Source organism: Colletotrichum costaricense (genome assembly GCF_030867565.1).
Source record: "Colletotrichum costaricense strain IMI 309622 chromosome Unknown Scaffold_1.1, whole genome shotgun sequence".
NCBI classification, from domain to species: Eukaryota; Fungi; Ascomycota; class Sordariomycetes; order Glomerellales; family Glomerellaceae; genus Colletotrichum; species Colletotrichum costaricense.
In genome coordinates, this window is record NW_026848230.1 from 4,002,289 (window position 1) to 4,016,504 (window position 14,216).

Here is a 14,216-nt window from a genome sequence, read left to right on the forward strand (position 1 = left end):
CAGCTGGAATTAAACAGGCTCACATCACAGCTCACATCACAGCTCGCATCACAGCTCGCATCACAGTACGTCCTAATCAGATGATATCATGTTCAAGCATAAAAGAGGTATCTCAGTTTATATCATCCGGTTGCAGAGCTCTAGGTATAACAAGATCCAAAGTGATAAACCCTCTGAATTCCCCAGTCCCATCTCCTCCCGCAAAAAGAAATCATGTGTCGCCGGCGCTTGTCCAGGTCTCTCAAAGACGGCCTTCTAGAACGCTTGGAAAATGGAAACCTTATCCCGCCCACAAAGTCTGAAGACGCCCAGATACGTAACCGTACGCTCATTGTAAGCAAGAAAGGTCCCAGTCATGCTCGTAAAATAAGATCCGCCTCTTCGCGTCAAAGCAGCTTCGTGATATCCTTCGACTTTGGTCGGACTCCTTCAAAGTCTCCTTCATTACTCGGCGCATTAGGTCATGTATCCGTACTGACGAGCGCTCTAGTAGTCCTCGGTTCATTCGAGATTCGATTCGAGTGGGAATCCATCTTGGATGCACCGTAGGTATCGCCGGCCTCGCATGCAGGATATCGAGTAAGCAAAGCATAGAGCCCAAATTATCTTTCTTCGTGTAGGCGGACCAAAAACAGAAGACCGCCGCGCAGTGACCAGTAATCGTGGCCATGGTGGTATCAAACAAAATTCGTGAAAATAACAGCCAATAAATTCATGATGCGCCGTGACCATATCAAAAGTCAGATAGACCTTGGAACAGAAAATTAGCGTGCCACGACCCCACCGCCCCTATCGGGGAGTAGGTTAGAGAGAGCCTTCGTGCAAGAAGCAAATACTGCCACTCGCTACTATCGTCTGGTCGTTGCGTGAGGGAGATTCGCATCTCCTTTACAGACTCATCGTAAGCCATTCCCACTCCTGCGGACCGGAAGCAGGGCCTCCTGGGTTCATCATCTGGCCATTCTGGCCCCCAGGCATTCCCATCATGCCAGTCCCCATCATGGGGCGTTGAGTCATTCCGAAGCCATTGGCCAAGCCCAGCGAGCCCGCCGTCGGCATGCTCGCAAGACCAGTGGCGGATCCAAGTGACTTTGCAGCCTCGTTGGGGGATCCGGTCGAGGTCTCGGGGCTGTCCACGTCCATGCCTGCGAGGCCTTCGCTGCCAGCACTCTTGCTGTGACGACGCTGGCGCTTGGACGAGCCTGAAGAAGAGGATGTTCCGGCATTGCGTGACAGGGCTGCAGCACCGGGCCCAGGGGTGTTCTTGGGTGGTGCAGCAGCAATCGGCACGACGCCCTTTCCTCCAGCAGCAGCGCCGGTAGAGGAGCCTGTGCCATAGCTTGTCGGCGTGCTACCCGCCGTGTTTCCGCCCGATGCGGCACCGCTAGCAGGGCTCTCCCCCTCGTTCGCACTACCGGCTCGAGCGGCAGCAGGTGGTGTAGTGACGTTGTTCGCCGGAGTAGAGACCGCAAGCGTTGAGTTCTTGCGGGAGCCCGGGCCCGAGGCGCTCGCTGCGTTCTTCTTCGATCTCGTGCTTGTCCCCCCTACAGGCAAACTGGCTCCAGAACCGCGGTTCCTCTTCTTAATCACGTCCGTCTTCAAACTCAGAGGACGAACAACCCCGTGCAACTTGAGGAACAAACCGCAGGCGTTGCAGAGGGGTTGACCCTCGGGATTGCGTCGCCATAGTGGCGTGGTCTGAGTGAAGCAGTTGGTGCAAGTTGTCGGAGCGTTGCCTTCGCCTTGAGCACCAGCAGCGGCCTGTAGGTTGGTTGTGGAGCCCGACTTAGAACCGGGAGGAGAAGACGGCCGGCTGGGAGCGACGGAGGAGAAGCCAGACACCGTGCCATTGTTCTCCGGTGGGGAGTTGGGCGTAGATTGTGCCATGCGGTCAAAGGGGTTTCCGTTGCGGCCGAGATGACCGGCGGGCGTGGACGCCGTGCGCGGGACCTTGCCGCCCCTCCTGTCGGATCCTTGCCTGAAGGACTGCGACTGAGACCTCGGCAGGTTACCGCCTTCCCAATCGTTGTCAACGTAGTCCGTTGTGGTACCGCCGATCGTAACCTGCTTTCGCGGGGGACCGCCGGGATAGCGCGCCGCTTGTGTGCTGTACTGACCGGGCAGAGAAGGATCCCAGCCCAATGAGTTGCTCTCGTCCATCGGTCCCGGGGAGAAGTCCTGAGACGACATGACCAGGTTGCGATCAGCAAAGGCGCCGCCATCCTCCTCGTCCGAGTCGGCGCCAAAGGTGAACATGCCCTCGTTAGGGAGCGACATGCCAGGAGAGCGCACTGGATGGTCAGACTGGAAGACTTGTGTCGGGTCGATGTGCCCAAATGGGCTCGGTGCGCTGCTGGAGGCGAAGACAGACTCCGTGGTAGGCGCGGAGGCAGGGAACATGGGGTTGCCGTTGGTGTTGTTGTTGTACATGAATTGCTGGTTCATTTGGTTTCCCATGCTCTGACCGCCTTGTCGGAATTGTTGTGACCTTTGGCCACGGATATCCATGGAGCCAAAGTAGAAGCCGTCGTTATCAGTCATGGCGTGCGGTGTGGTGACGGTGGAATGATAAGCCGATCCTGGGGGCGAATAGAAATCTGAGGGGTTCAGAGAAGAGGATTGAACCGAAGATCCGTTGTAAACACTGGAAAACGGGCCGTGGGGTATCATGGGTGAGGTGGATGGTGAGAAAGAGAAGTTCTGTTGGAAGGGGCCGGCGGAGGTGATGATAGGGTCATTTTCGATGTTGTAGGTATCTAGTGGGAAAGGAACACCGTTCTGATGCGGGTTCTGCGACATATTGTTCTGGTTGGCGTTATCGAGAGAATATTCGTGAAGTTCTGAATCCGCATCCAAGTCATTGGTTGTTGTCGTGGTGCTGTTGACTGCGGGCACATGGGGAGAGAAATCGGCCGGACGTTTACGGGTCTAAGTGCGAACGGGGTCAGCTCAGCGAAGACGAAAATGGCACTAACATGATATCGGGGGCGTGTCTCAATGTAGCACCCCGAAGGGGGGTGCGCAAGATAGGAAGATAAAAAAGCGCCCAAAACAGTCGAGCAAGCGCCCAGAGGAAAAAAGGGTGCATCCAAACGCATGGTTTACAGCAAGAGGGAAGAAGGGTATTTCCAAGGATGCAATGAAATTTTGGACTTACCCGTCGCTCGTCAATGCTCGTTTTCCGGTGATGGCGAGTAATGTAGTTGAACTCGTCATGGGTCTTTTGGTGGTGAGGCGGGAAGGGGACGGATTGTGGGACAAAGTGCTGCTGGGCGGCCGAATCTTTGCGCGATTTGATGGGGATGGCGGATGCGAAAGAGGGATGCATCTGATTCTTCTCTTCGTGGTGTTTTGTTGTTGGTTGAGGCGAGGGGTTTGTGACTGGCGTTGCGATATTCTCGGAGAAAATGAAGTCATCGAGGTTCATGGGTTCTGGGTGGTTCACGTTCTGTTCTGACGACTTGCGCAACTGGGCGATGCCGCTGGGTGGGTTGACATTGAATGTCGCAGCGGGCGTAGCAGCTGGTGGTGCAGGTGCCGGCGCAGATCGAGCGAGCCTGCATCATCCCACAATGGTTAGCCAGGTCCGTCAGCGGCATGGCCGTCGGTAAAACGACGCCAGAGCCGGGACAAGTGTAACTTTTTTTTTGTGAAATCGACGAGGGTGAAAGAGAGAGAGAGAGAGAGAGAGAGAGAAGCAAAACAAGGGTACGGGATTAGAGGTTATTGCTGACCTTGCTCTCTCCTCCTCCTGCTGCTTCTTGCGCAGGTTCAAAGCCATCATCCTCCAAGTCAGATTTTCCATGCGCTGCTGGTTGGGCAACATGTGCTTCGTTTTGCTGAAGAACTTCCACACCTGGGTGGCTAAAGGATCATCCTTTTGCATCTCCTCGGGGCTCTGGCTAGAGTCCATGGTTGCCTTTTGGAAGGGTGGAAATTCTGAGGATTTCAAGAAATCGTCTTGCGCGTTCGGGTAGAGGGCAGCAGAGAGGTCGAGACGTAGGTCCCGAAGACCGGCGGGCAGTTCGCTGGGGCTGGCCTTGGAATGCGCCCGCGTTTGCGTCTGGGTGTGCGCCTGGGCCTGGGCCTGCTGATGTGCGTGGGACTGGGACTGGGAGTGCGACTGCGACTGCGAGTTGCTGGCGTAGTGGTCGTCAGGCCTCCGCGGGAAGCGAAAGTCGTGTTCTGTTGTTGTGGGATTCATCGAGGTGAATGGACTTGAAGTCGCAATGGGTGACTGAATGGTGGCAGCCATGTGAAGAGGAGCGACGGGGGTGAAGAGAGAAGTGGTTGAAGAGTGGTAGGTTCAGGAAAAGAGGAAGGAGAAGAAAAAAAAAGGTTCCCAAGGTAGTGTAGAGATGGAAGTCAAGGTTTCGGTTTCGGCGAGTCGAGTCGAGGGTCACAGGAAGGAATTTCCCCACGTTCGCTTGGCTGCAACTCTCTACCTACCTCACTTCGTTTTCTCTGACTGGGTGGCTTGAAGGGCAGCGACAGCAGCAGCAGCAGCAGTTTGTCTCCGACTCGGACAGGCCCAGGTTGGTCGGTACGTAGTAGCGTGGGTATGCGTGCGGTACGAACAGGTAAGGTCGGTAAGGTAGGTAGGTACCTTGTATTCGTAGTACCTAGCGCCGCAACAGGAGAGACAGGCACACACTTTTAGTACCCACGCTTGTGACGAAGGAATCCGTATTCTGAATTCTGGACGTAGTTTGTATGCGCCGGGAGTTGGAGCGGACGGGTGTCTGGAATGTCCAAAGAGGTTTAGAAAGTGTTTAGATGAAGAAGAAAGTTTCGATGGCTGGGCTTTGGACTCGATGTCGCGGCGTCGCCTGGATTTTCCGGGTACTAGCGCAAGATGTAAAGAAAAAAAAAAAGAGGCAGCGTCCGTCCCAAGGCACGGGGAGGGGGGGAAAGAGAACTACCTTACCGCGTAAGGTAGACTAAGGTAGACGAGACGGGTAACAAGTCGTCACGCAGGTTCGGCGGCGGGAAGGGATCTCTTGACGCAGCAGTAGCCGGCGGAACAGTGGGCATTATTGCGTAGGGAATCGACCGGCTGTTGCTGTCGCCCTTAGGCCCAATAGACGTCTGCGCCTCTGGACGACGGCCGTGGACGGACGAGGGAGTACGTAGTTGTGCCGTGCCTTCGTGCAGGGGCAGGCCACGCAGGAGGAAGAGGGGGGGAAGCGTGAAGGTGAAGGTGAAGGTGAGGGGGAGGGAGGGGAGACCGTGGGAGGAAGAGGGGACCGTCGACGTGTGGTGGCCCTGGTGGGTGCGTGGGAGTTGGAGTTGGAGTGGGAGTGGAAGTGGGCGGAGGGTGTGGGACATCCATGGATCAGGGACCCGACCTAGTCCCTACGGAGCACTTCTCCTCTTCCTCCTTCTTCGACTAGAGTCTGACCTATTCCTAGACACCTACACTCGGAGAGAGCTCCTTCATACAATACCTCACCACCATACCCAGTATTGAGTAGGGGGTAGGTATTCCTCTCCCACTCTCTTTCACGTCCCAGTCCAAGCAGTGGAAGCCGCGCGCTGTACACATATGAAATGCGGCAGGTGGGTGTAGAGTTTGCCCAGAAACTACGCCGTATCCAGTCCCTTCACTCATCCCGTCACTTTCATGATGATGCTCGTGAGAATCACCACTCATCTTTTCCTTCTCCTGCTAGAGCTCGAGATCCAACCACCAGACCTGACTGCCCAAGTACTCACTGTCACCCTCACTGCCTGGTCATGACCGTAATGTAATCTTCCGTCTCTGGACTGAGATGCACCGAAACTTGTGGCCGATCTGTCCCAGAATTATTAAGTTCCTGGTGCTGCTGTTCTTGCTTCCGCTGCTGCAATTGCTAGTGGGGGGAACAATTTGAACGGGAGAAGATCGGGACACTAACGAGACGCCCTCCCTTCTTCATCTGCCAACATGCACGCAGGAGGCGCTGCTGCTGCTGCTGCTGCTGCTGCTGCTGCTGGGAACCTGGCGCCTCGGCCTGTCTTCGTTCTCTAGAGGCGGGCAACAGGAAGGGCCCCTCTTCAGGGACCACTGGGACCGCTACCTCGCAGGGAAGTGAAAGCCCATCGTCCTTGGAAAGGCCACAGGCCGATCCTAGCCTGCGGTGACAGCAACCGACTGCTCTTCCCGGCACCCAAGGACTAAGGGCCTGTCCACTGCCCAAATGGAAGATTACTTAGCCTCACGAATCGTTGGAGAAACTGAGCCTTCGTCCCCGACTCCCCGTACCATACTGCCGCACTGGCTTGTTCCAAGCTGGGAGTATCCCTCTTTTGACCAAATATCCAATACCGCTTCTTTGTAACCCCGATACCTATCGGGCGGTTCGACCGAGACGAGACGTTGAGTTGAGCCCAGTTATTCGAGTCTCGACTGCTCCAGCTCTCTGCTGCTCTGCGCCGTATCTGTATCTCTGAGTCCCTCGTGAACTTTGTGTGAACCAACGTTGAGGTGGCTATAGAAGCTGATGCTCCGCCTATTCCCCGAGACTACTTCAGCCACAGCGGGTGCGAACCTGTAAGCAACCAGTTCAGGAGACATTTGTCAGGCTGACAATGAGACGGCCGTGGACTGACCAGAACGAACAGGCAAAAAATACCGCTCGACCGTACGATGCCGCACTGCCTTTGCTGTGAAGGTTGCACCGAACCGGACTGGTCTGCGTACCAGCGTGCCGGACAGCGGACGTTGAACTGGATTAGAAGAGGTGGAGGCCACTAAAATCGAGAGGCGGCAAGCCCCCAGACGAATGAGAGTCTCGGTGCCGGGTTTGAATGTACCGTCTAGGCTCCGTTCTGCGCTTCGGATTGTGGCCGGTCGGCATTCCTAGCTTGCCTATACGTTGTGACTTTTCGTTTCCTCTCCCTCTGGTAGGCTGGTCCCCAAGACAGACAAGCGCAGACAAGTGCCTGGCTGCAAAACGCTTGCCCAGGAGCTGAAGAAGCGAAAATAGTAGGTATCGTATGCCTGGCTCTGGTCGGCCCATCCGCCTGCCCCCATCTGTCTCTCGGACTTGGAAAGGGAAGGCCTGTTCATGAATATACCGAACTCATGGGATTCCCCGCCCGCTCTGTCATTTCTCTTAGACTTCAGTTCAAAGGCCAATCAACCGTCGACGGCGCCATGATCCAGGAATCCGTAGCTTACACGATCCCGCCGTCATGTTAGATTTCAGGGTCCTGTCGGGAAACATGGGAGGGAACTTGCAACAAGCAAGGCACGGTCAGAAGCCCGCCCGCCCCTTCGAGTCCCATCTCGGCGGAACTCCACCCAAGACGACTTCACCTCGCGCTAAGGAAGCAAGAGAGAGGAGCAAATCGAGGCACCGCTGCACCAGCCGCGCCGGGCGGCGGTCCCTGACCATGCGTACCATGGTAATGGCATGGCAGCGCCAACACGCGTGCCCAACGACGTCGCCTGTGGGACCTTTTTCTGACTCCAGAGCCACAGTGACTCTGCTGCAGCGTCTTGGCCGTCTTTGACTTCCAGAATCCAGTTCCGGGCTTGGATACCTCGGATTGATCATTTGTTAGTTGGGTTATTTGGTGGATAGTGAACGGGATCTCAAGTTGCTCCTGACAATGGAACGCGGCCCCAGCAGCTGAATCCGTCGTCTGTTCATCAGATCTTTCCCCATCCGTTTGCCTCCCCAAACCCCTCCAAATCGTGACCCGCATCCATCATCCACCGCACCACTTTGTTCTCGGGAATACGTTGGCAATTCTTTGGCTTGTGCATGGTGAATACGCATTTCAAAACACTGGGTTAATTTCAGTTCATTACGAATAGAGATCTGCTGTCCTTGAATGATCGCAGGCTGCGGTACCCGCACATGCTAATTGGAACCCCATGGAGACAGAGGAGCCACACATTGGTGATTTGGTCCAGGGTCCAGCGCCTTTGACTGGCGGGATCACTTCCCAGGGACAGCTTGGAGTTTCTTCGGTACGTTTGGTGTTGTTAATTAGAGGCTCAAGTGCTGTCCGATACTTCGTCCTTGTCGCAGTATAATGCGCTTCGGGCTGCCATCGGATCGGAGATGGGTGGCTAATGGTTCTTGAAGGAGTGAGCGTTCGTAGCCAGTTTAGGACAAGCTCATGCCAGGGGGCTGGTGGTGATTAATGATTGGTGCGCTCGCTGCGGCATAGTGATGAGGTTGGTATGGCTATAGCGTTAATGAGTGCATTGACAAGCTCGCAAGGAACTGCAAGTTGGAGGCTTCATCCAATGCTCATCACAGATCTGTTGCTTGATTGATCCTTGGGGCACCCACCGAGAAGCGAGCGAGAATTCGGGCGCATTGGACCGTGGCAAGCGTGGCTTGCGACCGGTTCGAACCCCACCAGCTGCCCTTCACCTGCTTTCTTCCCTGCCGATGCGCTTGGATCGATGCCGCCAATGAGAGACGTCGGCATGCAATAGTCTTGAACGGGTCGGGAGTCCAAGGTCTCGTACCGCGGCACTACTTTGCCCATGGCCTCGTTGAAGCTGTCGAACGTCTAGAACCAGGCTTCTAGCCGTCGAAAGGTACGGTATTGGCGACAAAGGCCCCCCCCTTGACACTTCATCCCACGCTGCATGTCTGTGTCTGAGCCAGTCGAACGTGCTCGGCCATTGTATGGAACGATGCCGCCCACCGTGAAATCGCTGCGACTTAGGCAAAGCCGACCACCCGTGCCATCTTATTGCGGCAGTAGATGAGGCTGGGTCATTCTAGTGCATACACCCGCTGGTGGCTGCATCTTCGCCCGTTCCATGACGAAGCTTGAGTGGAGTTCACACGTGCGGTGGACAGACCAAGATGGCAGTGGCCAGCCTCTCGCTGAAGTCCCTTGGCGGCGGATACGTTATTGCGTAGATGCGTGGGTAGTCATCGGTACGGAGTACCCATCCTCGCTTCTTTGTGATGATGGGTCTTGTCAGCCTTAGGCTTGGAGAAGACGGGAATTATTTTGAATGTGCCGCTGGACTCGCTGTGTTCCATGTTGAACATAGGGGATGGGGGCAGGACAACGGTGGCACGGCTGCGACCTGGCCTGTCGACCTGGATTCGCGTCCACCTCTGGTCCCCCACGCGGCAGGCAACGTCTGAGCAATTGATGGTCATCCGATGGCAGGTCGATGGAGATGGAGAGTTTGGAGGGAAGCACGGACTCCAGCAGGGAGTCAACTCTGGTCGAAAGACGTTGTAACTTGCTACCCACAGGGCCGAGCATGACTTTAGGCTAATGAGAGCCGCGTGTTTTGTTCGATATCCGTAGATCGTTCGTCCATGCTAATGGAGGCAATCTCGCGGCAGGCCGCAGGAGTGCAAGGTGGTAGGCCCAGGCCACGAACCAGGATTGGTGGCCATCTCAGAGCAGACTTGACTTGGTGGCCGGTCGAGTTGAATATGATATGCCAGCGACTGTAAGAGGAAACGAGAGGGGAGCAAAAAGGCAACGGAAGAATACCGAGCTCTATTTCGGGGCCATGCCGATTCGGATGCAGAGGGTGAGGAGATGTCGAGGCAGAAGAAAGTGCCTCATAGCCAGTCGTTGTGGTTGATGGATGATGCACTATGGGGGTGGGATACTCGAGACTTGAGAGTCGAGAGTGGCCTTCGCTTGTATTCCGATGCTCCGATGCAAGTGTGCTGCAGCTCGCGAGACTAGGCCGGCATTGAGGGTTTGAGAGAAACAAAGGGCGTCAGCGTGCAGGAGAGGACGGAAGGAGATGCAGGAAGATGATACCTTGGGTAGGGAGAATAGCTAGCAAGCATCGAACCCGGCTGCAGACCCTCTCGGATGGACGTTGAGTATTCGTACGGATAGAGGTAGAGTTGACAGGTGAGGTGAGCGTGGGATCCGCAAGGTGAGGAAGGAAGACGGCTGGAAGGGGAGGGGGGACAATGCAACAAACCTCGAGGTGTGATTCTGGATGAATGTACGGGATACCACCTCTTTTGCGGTTGCTGCATGTGCCGGGGAGGTATCCGGGACCGTTGAGGCAAGGACTCTTGAACACTTGCAGAGAAGGTGCAGGGAGGCCATGTTGGAGGACCCCCACATGAGACTGGAAATGGCAGCAACATCCAGTTCTACCCAAGGAACCTTACCTTATGGTCTACCTGAAGAAAGTACGGAGCAACATTGGATGAATCCGGAATCAGGTCATACCTACTGCCTACCTAACTCAAATACAGACCTTTAATTCTCAGTGCGGAACCGTTCCTGCCTCCCCGTCACGGACTGGGAAGGAAGGTACAATGGTAAGGCTGGAATGAGATGGATATAGAAAGAAGGAAGGAGAGCCTAGAAGCACAAGACGAGGAAGGCGTGAGATGTCCGTATATCCGGGGAAAGAGCCATGGGGCCAAGTTTTACAACCTACCGTAGGTACCTAGCCCATTCGTAAATACCTACCTAGGTTGAGAGGCAGGTAGGCAGTTGCTCACTCCTTCATTCCGTACCAGTGTTTCTTCGTAACACTCTACGAGTCTGCGGTCTCTTCTTAACATGGGAAAGTGAAGGGAATAAGAAACGAAGAAAGATGACTCCATCCACAGACGCATTTCCCGCCAGATTTCTCCATTCTCTGCCCCGTGTGCTCCATTCCCCGGTCCCATAACTTGTAATATATCCCTACCGAGTACTCGTGCTCTGCCCGGAACCAATGCTACTGCTACTGCTACCCCTACTGCGACTCCTCACTTCCTCCTTCCCATGCTCCATTCTCACGCGTCCAAAGCGGCCACCTCAATCCGACCTACAGTCCTCCAACCTGACATCTGGGCTTGTTGCTCCCGCTAGCAACGCTTATTCACGAACCTCCCTGTCTCTCTTACCGAAATCTTTCCTGTCATCCAACATCACTCGTCTCCCCTTGGTCACTTTCGTATCTCGATACTGACTGACTGTCCATGTCATACACGCACCTCGGATAACTCACCATCAACTTCTGCCTACTCCTCTCCACCCGCTCAAAATCCGCCCGGAGCTGCTCCGCGACTCCTTACCCTCGTTGCCATCGACCTGGATCATCAAGGAGGCGTCTCAAGAATAGCTCCGCTTACAACTCGCCAATCCCTGCTGTAGTCGGTGAGCCAAAGACCCAACCCTCGATATAACATTGCAGAAAACAGATACACATTACGCATACGCATCGCCCACCCGGCCCTTCTCTGCTCTTACGAGTCATTTTGGAACCACCCATGGCACACTTCACAGACCAACATGGGCCTTATAGACCGAAATCACCCATTACCTCGTGGCAGAAGGGTCCCATACGGGCATCTTCCTGGCCGTCACTTCGAGCCTGGCGGGCGCTCTTCACAAGGGTGCTTCTCGGAGAATTGCCATTGTACGATTCAAGTTACTGGGCAGTTGCGAACCCAAATAAACTCAACATGACAGCGTTGTATAGCATTGCAGCAAGCTGCTTGTTTTTCCGGATGCTCTTTGCAGTATTCGTACGGGTACTCCGACCGTACGGCACCGCTGACATTCTTTCTAATACGAACGCGTCCTCGATCCAAGGATGTGCCAACGAAGTTGGCAAGATGTGGAGACATGACGCCCGCAGTGTTATTCGTCTTTCCTCGAGCAGGCCTGCCCGGTTCCGCCAGGCTTATTGTTGCCGTTCAACATGTCCTGCGTAAACTGAAGCTCAACGGCGAAGTCTGCTCCGTACTTGATGACATGGTTTCTTTGGACGCTAAGATGCCAAGAGGATACGGGGGGCAGACTGTCACCAGCAATATCATGGGGGCCGCATCGACTTGAAGCAGACCTCCGTGGTAGGCTCGGATGTCGACAAAACACAACTTCTGATATGCACACTCCTCTACTCTACCAGCCGCAGAGTGCGTGAAAAACAAAGTCCTTCTAAACCACCTTCTAGGAGAGCTTCTTCAATCGACTGTCACCTTTACGATAGAGATACTGTGGCCTAGCAAAGACATGACGAAATTCTGTTTGTCTATCTGTCAACACTAGATGGTCAACGTCGCTGCCGAGCCATTCAGGGCTCTCGGTTCTATGCAGGGTGCACTATGCAGTCTCGCCCCCAATAGACCGATCTCCTACGACGACAGCGGCGCGCAGGGGTATATGCATCCGACCGCGCAGTTCTATCCTCAACTCGGTTCAACTCGCATCAACTGTGGACCATACGGTCCTATGTAGAGCTGCCGAGGGTCTGCGAATATCAATACACCTCAGTAGCAGCAATAAGATATCCATACGGTGGGTTGAACCGCTGAGATCAAGTTGGTTCCCCATGCCGACTCCCGACTCCTGTTGCGGCTTGCCCCGTCTGCACAGCTGTGGTCCTGTGGATGTTCGAATGTTAAGCCGCAGCGGCCGACGCGTTGCGTTAGTCCTCAGACACCTTAGGGTTCGACGAAAATGGAGCGGAAGGCAATGTGGCTTCCCAGCCTCCATTATCGGAGCATGCAAGACATGCCTTGATGCCCAGCACCAGGCTAGAAATTGTACCTCAATGACTTGCGGAGCTACAAGGCCGTTCCGGAAACACTTCTTGACACACAGAACAGCATCCACATCGGGGCTCTTGCTGGGCCTGACAGATCCAACACACGCTTTGGAAGGGGTCCAGCAAGCTTTGTCCACCGCTAATCTCACTACGTCGCACTTTGACTTCAGTGGGAACCAACTTGACATGTGATCCTATAGAAGGAGGCCCAAGTCTGTGATGGAGGTTTTTGGTATTGTGGCACAGGTTGTCGCAAGTGACGTCGTGTTCTAGAACGTCCAGCGCGTGCGATGATATTGCATGGTGGTATTTGTGCCGCCCGCTGTGTAGCAGAGGAGAAAGTTTGGGACCGATGATGTGCATGAACGATCTTTACGTCTGGGAGCGGACAACAGGCCCGCGATCCCAAGGCATCGCCAGCATCCATACGTTTACCTTGAGACAATAAGCAAGCGGTTTGCTACTGGGAGGCTGAGAGCGATGAGAGTAAGCTTCGTTCCGTGTACGTTGCCTCAATTTTCGCTTGAGTTCTTAGACAATGACACGAACAGGAAACACGCCGAGGGAAGCTCAAAAAGCTCATTGTTATAACCTGGGATGGCCGGTATCGCAAATGTATTTCACCGCACAAGCACCGCGGCGGCGGTTTCAACCTACCAAACAGGTGTGGCAGCCACATAATACGCAGCAGCTCTTTACGCGAGAAGGAGTCTTGACAGGCTGACACTGCCCGTCAGCCTTCTCGAAGAATTGTCGGACCTGAGCCGATGGCTCTCTGCTAACACCGGCGCGATGTGCTCCGTAGTTTGAAAGTTAATGTGGATGGCGGTGAGTCGGAAGGAGGTGGACCTCAAAGTCCCCGGCAACGCCACCACAAAGTTGCCAAAAGACAACTGGGTCAGCATGGAGAAAGCGGCACGACTCACGAGCCTACTGCATTAGAATGGGCAACGGCTCCCTGACTTGGTTCCCTGCTGGCATGCATCTGCTAATCGACAGAGAAGCGAGCGTTTAGAGCAAGGACCGGTCAGCCACCGCCTATTGGTCTGACTGATGTCTCTTATCGAGTCTACCCCCACATGGATATTTTAGGGCCCGGCAATCTCGGTCAAATTGCGTGCCCCCCACCGTCACCAACCTGCGGGTTTTTGTCGTGTGCCTCTCCTCGCTCGTTGCTGATCAACGAAGCCAACCAAACCACTCTCAATTGTCATCCAGAGGAATCGCAGAGCTCTCGGCCGAGGATCGGTGCCTATGTTCGTCACAAGTTGTGGAACAATCTTGTTGCGTCGCTCCTGGGTGCCGTGCCGGATCCATCGTGGTTCCAAGGGTCCATCGGGCAAAGTCGGCCGACCTGCGAGCTTCAGGCTTCAGTTGGTTGCCGGTTCTCAAAAGTGTCGGATATTAACGACCATGGTTTTTCAAAGGAGCGAAGAGCGACAAGCGCATGGTCGATCAAGTCTGAAAAGGGTTGCGTCCGCCGTGAAACCCTCGAGTGCACCGGTCAGGCATGAAGGAGCCCCGCGTGGGGGTCTGATTCAATTCCGTCCTCACTCTCGCGACCCAAACAGGGCAGGGAGCATGCCAGCTGCGACCTCGATTCCTGTGGCGTGCGGCGGGCAGGGTGATCAACACCAGATCACCAGTTCGACTTCGCTCTACGGAAACTGAGGCGAAGTCACGGCCTCCATGCTTCAGGGGCGCATGTCCTCCACCATGACGCCTA

General features: G+C 54.9%; 4 protein-coding genes across 4 annotated transcripts; 2 read left to right on the forward strand and 2 right to left on the reverse strand.

Moving 5' to 3' along the window:
• Positions 1 to 888: 888 nt before the first annotated feature.
• CCOS01_01370 (GATA zinc finger) lies at positions 889 to 4,255 on the reverse strand (the record flags this gene model as incomplete). Its single annotated transcript, XM_060449566.1, has 3 exons — positions 889 to 2,928; positions 3,158 to 3,557; positions 3,735 to 4,255. The coding sequence occupies 3 exons, from the start codon at positions 4,253 to 4,255 to the stop codon at positions 889 to 891; spliced, it is 2,961 nt and encodes a 986-aa protein (XP_060321004.1).
• A 668-nt stretch (positions 4,256 to 4,923) lies between these two features.
• Positions 4,924 to 6,556, reverse strand: CCOS01_01371 (uncharacterized protein; the record flags this gene model as incomplete). The annotated part of the gene is made up of 3 exons (XM_060449567.1): positions 4,924 to 5,265; positions 5,898 to 6,114; positions 6,390 to 6,556. 3 exons carry the CDS (start codon positions 6,554 to 6,556, stop codon positions 4,924 to 4,926), a joined length of 726 nt encoding a protein of 241 aa, XP_060321005.1.
• A 4,113-nt stretch (positions 6,557 to 10,669) lies between these two features.
• Positions 10,670 to 11,395, forward strand: CCOS01_01372 (uncharacterized protein; the record flags this gene model as incomplete). Its single annotated transcript, XM_060449568.1, has 2 exons — positions 10,670 to 10,882; positions 11,243 to 11,395. 2 exons carry the CDS (start codon positions 10,670 to 10,672, stop codon positions 11,393 to 11,395), a joined length of 366 nt encoding a protein of 121 aa, XP_060321006.1.
• A 246-nt stretch (positions 11,396 to 11,641) lies between these two features.
• CCOS01_01373 (uncharacterized protein) lies at positions 11,642 to 12,180 on the forward strand (the record flags this gene model as incomplete). The annotated part of the gene is made up of 2 exons (XM_060449569.1): positions 11,642 to 11,650; positions 11,992 to 12,180. The coding sequence occupies 2 exons, from the start codon at positions 11,642 to 11,644 to the stop codon at positions 12,178 to 12,180; spliced, it is 198 nt and encodes a 65-aa protein (XP_060321007.1).
• Positions 12,181 to 14,216: the final 2,036 nt, after the last annotated feature.